A 14,524-nucleotide genomic window follows, 5' to 3' on the forward strand; every position below is an offset into this window, starting at 1 on the left:
TGGCCCTACAGTTTGTTCTTGGGAAAACAGTGTTAAAGAATAGAAACATAGAAACATAGAAGTCTGATGGCAGAAAAAGACCTCATGGTCTATCTAGTCTGCCCTTATACTATTTTTTATATTTTATCTTAGGATGGATATATGTTTATCCCAGGCATGTTTAAATTCAGTTACTGTGGATTTATCTACCACGTCTGCTGGAAGTTTGTTGCAAGGATCTACTACTCTTTCAGTAAAATAATATTTTCTCATGTTGCTTTTGATCTTTCCTCAAACTAATTTCAGATTGTGTCCCCTTGTCCTTGTGTTCACTTTCCTATTAAAAACACTTCCCTCCTGGACCTTATTTAACCCTTTAATATATTTAAAAGTTTCGATCATGTCCCCCCTTTTCCTTCTGTCCTCCAGAGTCCAGACTATACAGACTGAGTTCATTAAGTCTTTCCTGATACGTTTTATGCTTAAGACCTTCCACCATTCTTGCAGCCCGTCTTTGGACCCGTTCAATTTTGTCAATATCTTTTTGTAGGTGAGGTCTCCAGAACTGGACACAGTATTCCAAATGTGGTCTCACCAGCATTCTATATAGCGGGATCATAATCTCCCTCTTCCTGCTTGTTATACCTCTAGCTATGCATCCAAGCATCCTACTTGCTTTCCCTACCGCCTGACTGCACTGTTCACCCATTTTGAGACTGTCAGAAATCACTACCCCTAAATCCTTTTATTCTGAAGTATTTGCTAACACAGAACTGCCGATGCAATACTCAGATTGAGGATTCCTTTTCCCCAAGTGCATTATTTTACATTTGGAAACATTAAACTGTAAATTTGTAAGTAATACCAGCTGAAAGAGAAAATGTTAAGCAAATGCCTGTTCTGCTCTCCAGTCTGCCTTCTCTCAGAGAAGTAAGGTTGTCTTAGTGATTTTAAAAGGAAAAAACTGGTCATAAAAGAGACCAGGTCTTTATGTAACCTTGAGCAGTGTTATATTTCTAGAAAGTGCATAAGCAGGACTTGAAGGCAACTAACCTAGACTATTATTTGTTCTTTATCTTTATATATCAAGAACACTCTTGATAATCTGGAAAATATAAGAGGCAAGGAAGAAAAGTTCCAAGTGACATGTTTGTTGTTGTTTTTAAATTATGTTTATGAAATAATATACAAGCTTTATCAATGCTTATTTATGCTGAGGTTGTATTGCTTCTTTAATGCTATTGTATGCATTTGTATTTTTCAATTATTGATTGACAATGGGTCTTCGTGGAACTAATAACACCTATGTGAATGGAGACAGCAAATGGAGAAGAAATTAATCCTTTCTGAAATCCTAATCCTTCTCTCCACTCTTCTCAAAACTGCTATTTACCTAATTAAAATTAGAGATATTAATTGCATTCATGTATGTAGCCACTTTTGTACAAGGACTCTGTGACAGTTCAAAAGCTGCTCTGGGATCTCAGAATTTCCCTCCATTTTTATCTGACAATTCATAAACCATTTCAGCATCTTCAGCTTGGGCTCAAAGCTCTGAGAATAGGCAACCGATCTCTCTAGCTAAGCAATAAGAAGTAAAAAAAAAAATGGATTTAATGTCCTACCCCTCCAAACTGTGACGGTAATGCCATCTGCCTAAGTAACAGAAATTATAAAACGAATCCATTGTTATTACCCTTTCCCTAGTATGCTGTATGCTTTGATATGCATTGTATGTCGTTTGCAAAACAATATGCAGGCCAAGTTATAGCAGGAAAAAAGTCAACCTCCTATAACAGACCCTTCCTCCCGTTTCTATTTAAAACTCCCTGTTAGTTGGAAGAATAGCTCTAGCCCAGCTTGAAGTGTGGAGCTTTATGCAAATGGAGCAGAGAATGAGAGAGAAGAAAAGCACATTTCAGCTGAGAGGTAGAATGAGGCAACAATTCCATGTACAGTATACTGCTTTATGCCCTAACCCTTGATAAAGGCATTCCCCTGCTAGGGAAGTAGCAGTATATAATGTATAATATAATGGTGCCGGGTTCTATGCAGCAGCACTTAAAATACATCAGATAAAGAACTGTGCATAAACTAGTCTTAATGAATACCTATCTATCTATCTATCTATCTATCTATCTATCTATCTATCTATCTATCTATCTATCTATCTATCTATCTATCTATCTATTTATTGTTAGAGTTGAAAGGGACCATAAAGGCCATCGAGTTCAACCCCCTGCCTAAGCAGGAACCCTATAGTACACCAGTCACGTGGCAGTTCAATCTTCTCTTTAAAATGTCCAGAGTGTTGGAGTTCACAACGTCCACTGGTAGGTTGTTCCATTGGTTGATCGCTCTGACTGTCAGGAAGTTCCCCCTTATCTCCATGTTGAATCTCCCCTTGGTCAGCTTCCAGCCGTTGTTCCTCGTCCAGCCCTCTGGTGCCCTGAACAATAAAGTGATCCCCTCCTCTCTGTGACATCCCCTCATATACTTGTAGACAGCTATCATGTCCGCTCTGGCCCTCCTTTTCTCTAGGCTATCCATGCCCAGTTCCCTCAGTCTCTCTTCTACTTCATCATTCTAGATACTTTGTACTATGGTAGATTTCAGCTGCCATATACTAACCTTTATGCTCTCCTACAGCCCTCTAGTGCTCCTAACTCCTATATCTGTGGCTCCCAACCTTTTTTTGGCCATGCCCCACCTAAGCATCTCTCAAATTCTGATACCCCCCCACCCCCATCCCCGTGACATATAGTTCTTACTATTCAAAAAGTGAACTACTCACATGGACGAAGCCTAAAAGACCATTAATTTGGTTTAAACAAGGTTCCATTTGCTCCCATTAAAAATCAAATTGCTCACCTGGATTTTCCCAAAGGTGTTTTTTTTCCAAGAAGCAATTGGACTTTTACATGAGCTCAAAACCAGCAAACCAATGTGCTGAAGTTGACCAGACTAAGGATTAGCTAGATGAATACTTTGTAGGCAGATTATTTTTTCCCTATTTTCCTCTCCAAAAATAAGATACATTTTATACTCCGGTGTGTCTTATTTATTTATTAATTAATTGGATTTCTATGCCGCCCCTCTCCGAAGACTTGGGGCAGCTTATACTCCGAAAAATACAGTACTTTTAAAACCCTACATAATGCATGGCTTGGGCATCTCAGAGACGTGCTGCTAAAGTGGAATCTGACCATTTGATGAAAACAGCAAGCAAAAGTATACAAAGCTTCCTTGATAGTGATGGATGGAATCCTCTTAGAGTAAGGGCTGCTTCTTCTCTGTTAAGTTTTTGAAAACTATGAGATTGTCTTTTCCAGATGATGCTTGAAATGTTTAATTATTCCCAAAGTGTTGATGCCTTTGCTGCTTTGGAGGAAAAAAAATGTTGCTAATGGTTTGAATGGTTTTCATTTTAATGTTTATGTGAGCACACTGTAAGTCGCTCAAAGTTTCTCTGATTTTTTGGCATAGAAACTTGAATGGACAAATAAACAAAATGATGAATTCCATACAGTAGAAGATCTCAAGACCACACAAATACATGATTAATTAAAACATTATTTATCGATTTAAATCAATATCTTAGTTTTACCTGTGGCATACTGTGCTGCAAAGTAGAAAACAGATGTCCTCAGCCAACACATGAATATTTATACTTTATAGAAAGGAAATTGTATCCAGTACAAGATTGGTTGCTTATCACTGTTATGATAGATAAGCAGAACAGGTTTAACTTTCAAAATTATTAAATCCAAATCTTTATTTACTACTTTATGTTCTTTGCCAAATCTAAAAGCCAAGGTGGCACAGCAGGTAGAGTGCAGTACTGCAGGTCACTAAAGCTGTCTGTAGATCTGCAGGTCAACAGTTCAAATCTCAACACTGGCTCAAGGTTGACTCAACCTTCCATCCTTCCAAGGTGGGTAAAATGAGGACCAGGATTGTGGGGGTGATATGTTGGCGCTGTTTAAAAAAGTGCTATTGCTAACATGTTGCAAGCTACTCTGAGTCTAAGGAGAAGGGTGGCATAAAAAACATTGAATAAATAAACAAACACCAGAGTAAAACTTCTGTTAGTTAGAGTTATATATTCAAATATGTTTTATTGATTCTTCTACAAAATGAGCCACAAATTTCAGTTAGATTTGCATTCCAGAAATCATAAATCTACGAGTCTTCGGAGAGGGGCGGCATACAAATCCAATAAATAAACCAACCAACCAACCAACCAACCAACCAACCAACCAACCAACCAACCAACCAACTAACTAACTAAATAAACTTCAGTATATGAAATGAAGATAAACCATGGTTAGCAAATTATACAATCTAGATCACAGATACAAGCGGCCTCTTTTTTTGCATAAGAAAAAATAAACAGTTCTCTCTGGAAACATTTTTTTTTAAAAATCTACAGTTGGCAACCAGTAGAAATGGCTTAGATAAATGACAGGCCTAAGAACAATAACTGTCCAGATGGAAACCTCTTTGAAACAAGAAAAAGGAAGTATATAGTAGGAACATTCTGATTGGTGAACTAGGTGGGTTCTGCAAATGATGGACGGCAGTTTAAAAAAACAGATGTAAATGGCTAAACTCACAGTTGAATTGTTTCATCAGATACAATAGGATAAGATTAATAGAATAGAAAATTTTATATACGATTGTGATTAGTAATTTAGAGACAAGATGTAATCTCCGCCTGTGGATCTTTATTTGAAATTATTTTGGGTATGTAGCCTATATTTTCCTTTGGTGATGTAAGAAATACAGTGGTACCTCATCATACAAACTTAATTGGTTCCAGGAGGAGATTCGTAAGGTGAAAAGTTCGCAAGATGAAACAATGTTTCCCATAGGAATCAATGTAAAAGCAAATAATGCGTGCAAATCCTTCAGGAAAATCCCAAACTTTAGAAGGGAGGCGAACAGAGGGCAGGGAGGAGCAGCTAAAGGGGGGGGGGTGGAAGAAGCAAGGCTAGGCTAAAGGGTGAGTGGGAAGGAAGAAAGGCAAGGGGGGGGCGCCCCTCCCTTTTCTTTCTTAAAAAGACACCCTTTCAGTTCCTTTGCAAGCACGTTGTTCTCTTCAAAATGTTTCCTCCCCCAAGCTGCCCCTCCCTCCTTCCTTTTCTTTCTTAAAAAGACCCCCTTTCAGTTCCTTTGCAAGCATGTTGTTCTCTGCAAAATGTTTCCTACTCCAAGCTGCCCCTCCCTTTTCTTTCTTCAAAAAAGGGGGAAAAAAGAAACCCCTTCATCCCAGCAGCAGCTGCTTGGGTTCGTAAGGTGAAAATAGTTCAGAAGAAGAGGCAAAAAAATCTTAAACACCGGGTTCGTATCTTGAAAAGTTCATTAGAAGAGGCGTTCGTAAGATGAGGTACCACTTTATTCATCTTAGGAAGACTTCTATAATAAGAGGAGCAATGGTAGCTCCTATATATGTTAAATGTTGTTATTTTTGTTTGTCTTACATTTTAAAAAAATTCAATAAAAATTATTATTAAAAAAAGAAATATTCATCTTATGTCATGGATATAAAATAACAGCACTATACAGTAGTTTTGTATTAGTAAACCTATTACTTAATACATTTAGTGTATATAGATTTGGAAGGGGGGCTGGGATAAAAGATGCTATCTTTATTTTTTATTTTAAGACATTTTGATATCTTGAGTAGAGTGCCTCTGAGAGTACTTAAAATTTATATAATTTCTAATTTAACTCCAAGACTGGGTACATCTTTTCACTTTTGTTTTTTCAGGTGGACCATTTAAAGTTCTGGCGAGTATGTTTTAACGGGATGCTACAGCTGTTAGAGATTGTAATTATCATATATGCTGCTGTTTTATTTTTAATTGATTTTATTGCATTGAATTTTGAATTGGTTGAAATCCAGTTCTACAGTATTATGCTACGTAATGATTGGTGTAGCAGATTTGGCATCAATTCCATAAAAGGAAATCAAAGCAATCTGTTGAAAATCAAAACAAGTTGGGATTGACCAAAAACAAACACACATACAAAAAGCGAAAGGGTCAAGTTTCTATTTATATATAATGATATCCTAATAGTTATATGCAATTTGTGGAAAGATCCCTGATCAGTATTTGCTGCTGTGTAACATAACCAGTGCCAAAGTGAGTCTCTCTCGGCAGTGAAAAATTGATACAAAAGTTTTGATGGAAGTTTTCATAGATTCGTTGAAATGCATTATCAAATAATTTTTCTCTAGGTGAGTAATACAAAACAAAACAGACAGTAGGTGAAGTACAGATAAATAGAAGAATTGGCAAATGATAAAATAGTTGGTGCTAATCAATAGACTCTCCTACTTCATGGAGCTGGGGATTTATTTTGGCAATGTTAATTTTACATATTTTTGAACTGTTTTATACATTCTTTGGTTTAAAAGGATCAAAATATAAAAAAAGGAACATTTTGATTTCTCACTTCAAATTCCTCTAGATTTTGATCATAAACCATTCTTTAACTGTCAGGGAAACAATATTATGATTTAATTGCCAGGGCAGTTTTAATTGTCAGGGCAACAATATTATGATATGTGAGGTAGAAAACTAACACTTTTATTATTATTTGTAATATTTGACATTTGTGGGTGTAAAATCTGATTATAAATTTTGTCTCTGACCAAGGCTAGTGCTTGTCAGAGCTTGAAATCAATTTGATAGATGATTATAGCAATATTCTATAGAGATTTAAGAACTCCTTAGAGACTTACACACCTTGATGCTCATTAATGAAGAGAAAGAAGGAAGTAGTGAAATTTTCATAAAGATGTGACCAGATAATTCACAATGATTTAAGCTATTTAGAGGCTGCAGTGTCCTTGAAGGCATTATTGTACAGTAGTACAAAAATGCTCTTCGGGTTGCTGGCACTAGCTGTGATTCCAATTATTAAATTAATCAGGGTAGATTAAATATTTTCATAGTCCTGCAGAGTCCATCAGGCAAATGGGATCTATTTTTTCTTCTTTCTTTTTCCTCTTTATTTTAGAGCTCCTCAAAATATTTAATCTTTTTGCAGAGAGACAAAAAATTTCCGGATTTCTCAATTGCTCAGCTTGACAATTATAACTCCTCAATTCATACTCCAATACTTTTTTCCTAACTGAATTTTTCAAACTGTAATTATTTACAGGGGCATTAAATACTGTTTTTAACCAGTAAATGGGACTATGAATAAGTCGCCCAGCAGGCAGTAGAATTTTAGATACTCTTTTTTGTCTGTGCCTGTGTATATACATACAGAGACATAATTTCTGATCTACTAAACCATTGAGAAAATGCCTTGGGTTTATTCCTTCTACAATTACTAGTAGTTAATGCTAAATTGCTAATCCATATTTTACCTGATTTGGGCATAAAAAGGAGTTGTGAATAAAAGAGGAAGAAGTATCTCGCGCCATTTCAGCACATTCCCATAACCGTTTACTTGTAGGATTATGAAATGAACCAAATGTATAGTGTTGATTCATATCAGGAATTTAAAATTAAATATAATTTTACACTCTATTTTTTAGCTCATATGTAACCTAGGGGCTAAATAATTAAAACACAGTTAGAATAAAAATCAGTATCATGCACTCGTTCAATTTTTATTTTCCATCAGATGAACAAGCTTAAATTATAGTTTATGTTCTGGGCTTCTGATTAATAGTTGGAAAAAAGGGTAAGTATTTCATATTAAATCTCTTTGAAAATTTTGTATGGTAGCAGTCCCCAACTTTTCTGGCTCCAGGTACCAGAACCAGCAGAGGTGGTGGTGCGGGGGAGGGAAAGGTTTTGTGTGCAAACTGTGTAACCTAGTTCCCATGTACTTTACATCCTTACCCGCTGCTTGTGCGGTCCAATTTCCAATAGGCTGCAGACTGATGCCTGTCTACGGCTTGAGGTTGGGGACTCCTATTGTATGGTCTGATTCTGATTGATGACATCAATTTTCTGCTATTTTACCTACAGAATTCTAGTGATTACTGCAGTAGAGAATGGAAAGAGAGAAAGCAATCACAGAAAAAAAATCCTTTAATGTTTCCCGTCTGTCTAATAACATAAGCAACAATTGTCTACATTCATGGCACTCAGAAGACATGTAAAAAACCTTGTGAAAAATTATTCTGAAGCTGAGATAAAAGTCAGAGAAGCAACTTCTAGTGACCCTTGGGGCCTTTCTAGTTCTCTAATGTTAGAGGTCAGTGACCTGATATACAACACAATTTCCCTTTCTGAGATTATGAATATGATCTGGCATAAGATGAATGACCCTGTCCTAATGTTTCTTTTAATTTTTTTTTACTAGTATCATGTATATGAATATTATTATATCTTTACATACCTTCAATATGTATTTGATAAAACAAACAAACAAACAAACATAAAAAAAAAAAGAACTGGATGCAGGTGTACAAATCTCTTACACTCTTGGACTATCTCATCGAGAATGGATCAAAGAAAGTCATACGACATTATCAAGAGGGTTTCTTTAACATTCAGATATTAAAAGATTTTCAGATTTTAAAAGATTAAAAGATATAGATGAAGCGGGAAAAGATCAAGGTAAGATTAAAAGTATTTGGATATATCCATGAAAATTAAATGGATGAGTTTGTCATTACTATTGGATAAGGATATCAGATGGGAACTGCAAACCCCTAGAGAACCACTAGATGGCAGTAAAAAGATAGTGTTTTCTCCAGGGGTGGGCTACCGCCCGGACGGGACAGGGGCAGGTGGGGGAGATACATGCAGTGGGGTAGCGAAAATGGAGCTCCACCCCAGAGCACCAAATTTGCACTGAAAGATGTTGAAAGAAAATGCAGGGCATCCTGCATAAGCCACGCCCACAGTGTGGTAGTAAAAAATTTGGTAGCCCTTCACTGGTTTTCTCTATCTTTTTGTTACCATCTATTGGTATTCCTTGAAGGTAAAAGATGGGAGGGCAAAAGTAAGTCTGATGCCTAATAATAAGAACGAAAACCTAAGATTAGATCAACTGCTACTGTCAGCTAAATACCAGGAAGGAATTACACATTTTATATTTCTGGACTTAAAACTTAATTTCTGGACTTAAAACAATATGAAACAAAGATTTCTACTTGGAGATAAAAATCTAGGCAAGATATTAAAACTCTAGATATGGTGCTAACAAGAGGATGTACTGTTAAAACACTGCTCTTGCCCAGACAGTCAGAAAGGTTAAATGAGGAAAAATGTATGGCTTTGAATTATAGTGTGGGGAAAATGGTTGAGAATGTACAACAGGAGAGCAGGAAGGTCAAATCATTTGGTATTAGTTAGTAAGACGACAGTTCACTGAAAGGATTAATAATGAAATTAAGGCTGAAATATTTTTCATGCAAAAGCAAAAGTTCTTTGAAGAAGTGAAATCAATCATGACTAGGCTTTTCAAATTCAAATTTGTGCAAAAGTATAATTGGGGCATGCATAAGCGCACCATTGTGCCTATTGTGCACAAGTGCACAATTGTGCCTACTGCCCCTGTCCTACTGTTCTATTGTCTTCTATCATTACTTTTTATCATGACTTTTCTAATGTTTTATTTTATACAAATTACCATCCTATAATTGTTTGACAAATATATAGTATATACAGTATATATATACAGTGATACCTTGTCTTATGAACTTAATTGGTTCCAGGACGAGGTTTGTAAGGTGAAAAGTTCGTAAGATGAAACAATGTTTCCCATAGGAATCAATGGAAAAGCAATTAATGCATGCAAGCCCAAAATTCACCCCTTTTGCCAGCCGAAGCGCCTGTTTTTGCACTGCTGGGATTCCCCTGAGCCTCCCCTCCATGGGAAATCCCACCTCCAGACTTCTGCGTTTTTGTGATCCTGCAGGGAAATCCCAGCAGGGGAATCCCAGCATTGCAAAAACGGGCGCTTTGCTGGCAACGGAAGTCCGGAGGTGGGGTTTCCCAGTGAGGGAAGCCTCAGCGAAATCGCAGCATCACAATTTTTTTAATTTTAATATATATATATCTAACATGTTTTTGCTGATTTATATATATATATATATAAATGAATGATGTATGAGTAGTGAGGAGGAAGATATGATATTGCACACAAAGACAGATCAGTTGAAAGAGAAAAAAAGAAGGATTATAGCAGGACAATTACTTATTTATATATATATGCTATAATCCTTCTATTTTCTCTTTCAACTGATCTGTCTTTGTGTGCAATATCATATCTTCCTCCTCACTGCTGGCATCCCCAAATCTCATACATCATTCAAGAGATTATAGATAGTGAAGGCTGGTTTATTTTTTTGCTGGTGTCATCATCATCTCACAAACTGCATATATGACATTGATTGCATTTGTAAGGTTGTTTTTGGCAGGCAACAAGCCAAACAGACTAAGCAGCATAATAAAATTAAAAGAAATTCTTAATTAACAGGAAAATCAGTCAGATCTCTTTATCATATAGCAAACATAGTATTCTTAAGTTTAGATTTTACGAATTTAATTTTAATGATTTGTGTATGCCAGTTATTTTTATTTATATGGTTTACAAGAGGGGGAAAATACATATTGTAAAACAAAATAACAACTTTGTTTATTTGTGCCATGCGCTGTATTATTATTTTATTTCCTGTAGACATAAATGATACAGTGCCTTTTAAATAAATTATTGCATTGTCTTACAAGATGCAGTGGCTCTTTAATTTCTGATTGTTAGAACTGATCTATAAATAATTATGTCACTATATTTAATAACTATTTCAATAAAAAAGCTTCATTTCTTATCCCCAAATTTTAATTATGTTAGTCTATGATATTCTGTTTTAGGTTGGGTTACAAACTATAGTAGAAGAACATCCACTAATTGATGCATGTGAATTTTACAGTGTTTATGATACCATAATACAGTACTATAATAATAATAATAATAATAATAATAATAATAATAATAATAATAATAATAATAATTTATTGGATTTGTATGCCGCCCCTCTCCGTAGACCCGGGGCAGCTAACAACAATAGTAAAAACAGCATGTGACAATCCAATAATAAAACAACTAAAAACCCTTATTATAAAACCAAACATACAGACAAACATACCATGCATAACTTGTAATGTCCTAGGGAGAAGGAATATCTCAACTCCCCCATGCCTGGCAGTATAAATGAGTCTTGAGTAGTTTATGAAAGACAGGGAGGGTGGGGGCAATTCTAATCTCCGGGGGGAGTTGGTTCCAGAGGGCTGGGGCCGCCACAGAGAAAGCTCTTCCCCTGGGACCCGCCAAACAACATTGTTTAGTCGACGGGACCCGGAGAAGGCCAACTCTTTGGGACCTTATGATATGATACTTCATGCTCTGGTGAATCCAGAGTATAAAACTATGGTCTTTCGAAACTGAAGGATGCCAATGCAATGATACCATGTAATATCATGTTCTCTTAGCATATCAAAGAATTATGTATAATATTCCTAAAACAAAATTATACAGAGTAAATGTGGTGGTAGTAGATAGCCTGCCAATAACCCAGACCAATCCAATTTAAGTATAAATATTATTTACATACATCCACTACAATAGTCAGTAACGATCCAACTGAATCATTACTCTTAAAGAAACATTATCAAACATACATTGTTGGTTAATTACATATTGTAGCACCCAACTAGTTATGCTCATAGTGTTAATATATACAATGTTTAAGATACCATGTAATAGACAGGAGGGATAAGACACCACCTATCTCCTGTCTACAACACAATCCTTTTGGCAGTTCCAAGAAGATTCCACACCTATTTTCACTCTTATTGAGGTGACCGTGTGGGTACAGATAAACCGCCAAGTGACCTCAGTTGCTCTCAAGGAGAATGTTGTTGACCAGTTGATTGCAAAGAAATATGTTCCTTCTACCTCCCAATCCTGTCGGAATGAATCCTTCCATTCCCCCAACCCTACATCATCTTGCCAGATGCAATGAAGCTTCTTCAAACGTCTGCAAGGAGAAATAAAATTAACAGGGTCTAGTCGCCTTTTGAAAAAGCACCTTTGAGACACTAGAATATTTCTTACAATATCAGAGAATAGTATTTCAAGATTTATTTGCATGACATGTCCTACTTCAGAAAATGGCAGTTTCTCCTAACATTACTTTAGCTAAGGAATTATATTTCCGAGACTGCCTTCTGCTGCACGAATCCCAGCGACCAATTAGGTCCCACAGAGTGGGCCTTCTCCGGGTCCCGTCAACTAAACAATGTCGGTTGGCGGGCCCCAGGGGGAGAGCCTTCTCTGTGGCAGCCCCGGCTCTCTGGAACCAGCTCCCCCCAGAGATTAGAACTGCCCCTACCCTCCTTGCCTTTCGTAAACTCCTCAAAACCCACCTTTGTCGTCAGGCATGGGGGAATTGAGATATTTCCCCCGGGCCTATACAATTTATGTATGGTATGTTTGTATGTATGTCTGCTTAATAATGGGGTTTTTAAAATATTTTAAATTGTAAATTATTAGATTTGTTATGAACTGTTTTATTGTGTTGTGAGCCGCCCCGAGTCTACAGAGAGGGGTGGCATACAAATCTAACAAATACAAATACAAATATAATATTTGGGTTACTTCAGTATTGGGTTGCTACTGGTACGGAGGAGGATGGTGCACCAGATGCAAAAGTTGCAATGTGCACGCAGCTTCGCTTCTCCTACGTATGTGCACATGCGTCCCTGCGTGTTTTTGTTTCTGCGCATGTCCAGGAAGTAAAATCTCATGAGGGGACGCACGTGTGTGCGAGATTTCAGCAATTTTTGGTTGCTGCGCATGCGCGGGAGCAAAAAAATTGTCAAAATCTCTCTCTCGTGCACATCTTCTCACAGGATTTTACTTCCTGTGCATGCGCAGAACCAAAAACATGCTGGGACGCATGTGCGCACATGCAGGGGAAGCAAAGCTGCACATGCAGTGCATCGGTAGCAGCAGGAATGGGAATCTGCCCCTGGGCAATTTTAACAAATGCTTGTTAGGAAAAAAACACACCCCAGTTTTTATTGGAGGCAGGTATATGATGTGATTAGAAACATAGAAGACTGATGGCAGAAAAAGACCTCATGATCCATCTAGTCTGCCCTTATACTATTTTTTGTATTTTATCTTAGGATGGATATATGTTTATCCTGGGCATGTTTACATTCAGTTACTGTGGATTTATCAACCATGTCAGCTGGAAGTTTGTTCCAAGGATCTACTACTCTTTCAGTGAAATAATATTTTCTCATGTTGCTTTTGATCTTTCCCCCAACTAACTTCAGATTGTGTCTCCTTGTTCTTGTGTTCACTTTCCTATTAAAAACACTTCCTTCCTGAACCTTATTTAACCCTTTGACACATTGAAATGTTTCGATCATGTCCCCCCTTTTCCTTCTGTCCTCCAGAGGTTATGATTTGAAAAACAAGATAATTGCCCTAGGCGTAAAGATCTTTACATTACTGGCATTTCAGCATTTTCCAAATCCATAAAGTCCTAACAAATACAGTAATCACAGAAGGCATTAGTAAGCTTTATAAATTTATCAATAATTCCTTTTCAACAGGTTTCTATGTAAGGGAGAAGGCTAAGCAAGTTCTTGCTATTTTAAAAGATGAACAACTGATCCATAATGAACATGAAATTGCACACCCAACTAGATGCCACATTTCACATGCAATGCTTCTTTCCCAGAAGCCTTCTAACAAAGCTTATATACCAACTATGCTTGGCTCAGATCCCATTCCAGAACTCCTTCCATCAGAAAATGTCCAAAATAAGCAGTAAATATTTACCTTGCTATCCATGTTTTCGTATTTGAAAGTTTCAACAACTGCAGGTTTATCATAGCTAGGTGTCTCTTAGTTAAATCATCTACACAATTATATAAAAGTATTCTAGGTTTTCACATTATTATTATTATTATTATTATTATTATTATTATTATTATTATTAGATTTGTCATAAACTGTTTTTATTGTGTTGTGAGCCGCCCCGAGTCTGCGGAGAGGGGAGGCATACAAATCTAATAAATAATAATAATAATAATAATAATAATAATAATAATAATAATAATAATTTATTAGATTTGTATGCCGCCCCTTTCCATAGACACGGGGCGGCTCACAATACAATAAAAACAGTTCATGACAAATCTAATACTTTACAATTTAAGATATTTAAAAAACCCCATTATTAAGCAGACATACATACAAGCATACCATACATAAATTGTATAGGCCCAGGGGAGATATTTCAGTTCCCCCATGCCTGATGACAAAGGTGGGTTTTAAGGAGTTTACGAAAGGCAAGGAGGGTAGGGGCAGTTCTAATCTCTGGGGGGAGCTGGTTCCAGAGAGTCGGGGCCACCACAGAGAAGGCTCTTCCCCTGGGGCCCGCCAACCGACATTGTTTAGTTGATGGGACCCGGAGAAGGCCCACTCTGTGGGACCTAATCGGTCGCTGGGATTCGTGCGGCAGAAGGCGGTCCCGGAGATATTCTGGTCCAAT

At 36.9% G+C, this 14,524-nt stretch overlaps 1 protein-coding gene across 1 annotated transcript in view; it reads left to right on the top strand.

Annotated features, from left to right (window-relative positions):
• The first annotated feature begins 8,085 nt into the window (after window positions 1-8,085).
• Window positions 8,086-14,524, top strand: part of ENTHD1 (ENTH domain containing 1) — a 58,105-nt gene continuing 51,666 nt past the window's right edge. Inside the window, 4 exon segments of the mRNA XM_070754964.1 lie at window positions 8,086-8,277; window positions 8,400-8,522; window positions 8,525-8,567; window positions 13,581-13,783. Of these exon segments, the coding sequence (XP_070611065.1) occupies window positions 8,086-8,277; window positions 8,400-8,522; window positions 8,525-8,567; window positions 13,581-13,783 (561 nt within the window).

This window comes from Erythrolamprus reginae, chromosome 6 (genome assembly GCF_031021105.1).
Source record: "Erythrolamprus reginae isolate rEryReg1 chromosome 6, rEryReg1.hap1, whole genome shotgun sequence".
NCBI classification, from domain to species: domain Eukaryota; kingdom Metazoa; phylum Chordata; class Lepidosauria; order Squamata; family Dipsadidae; genus Erythrolamprus; species Erythrolamprus reginae.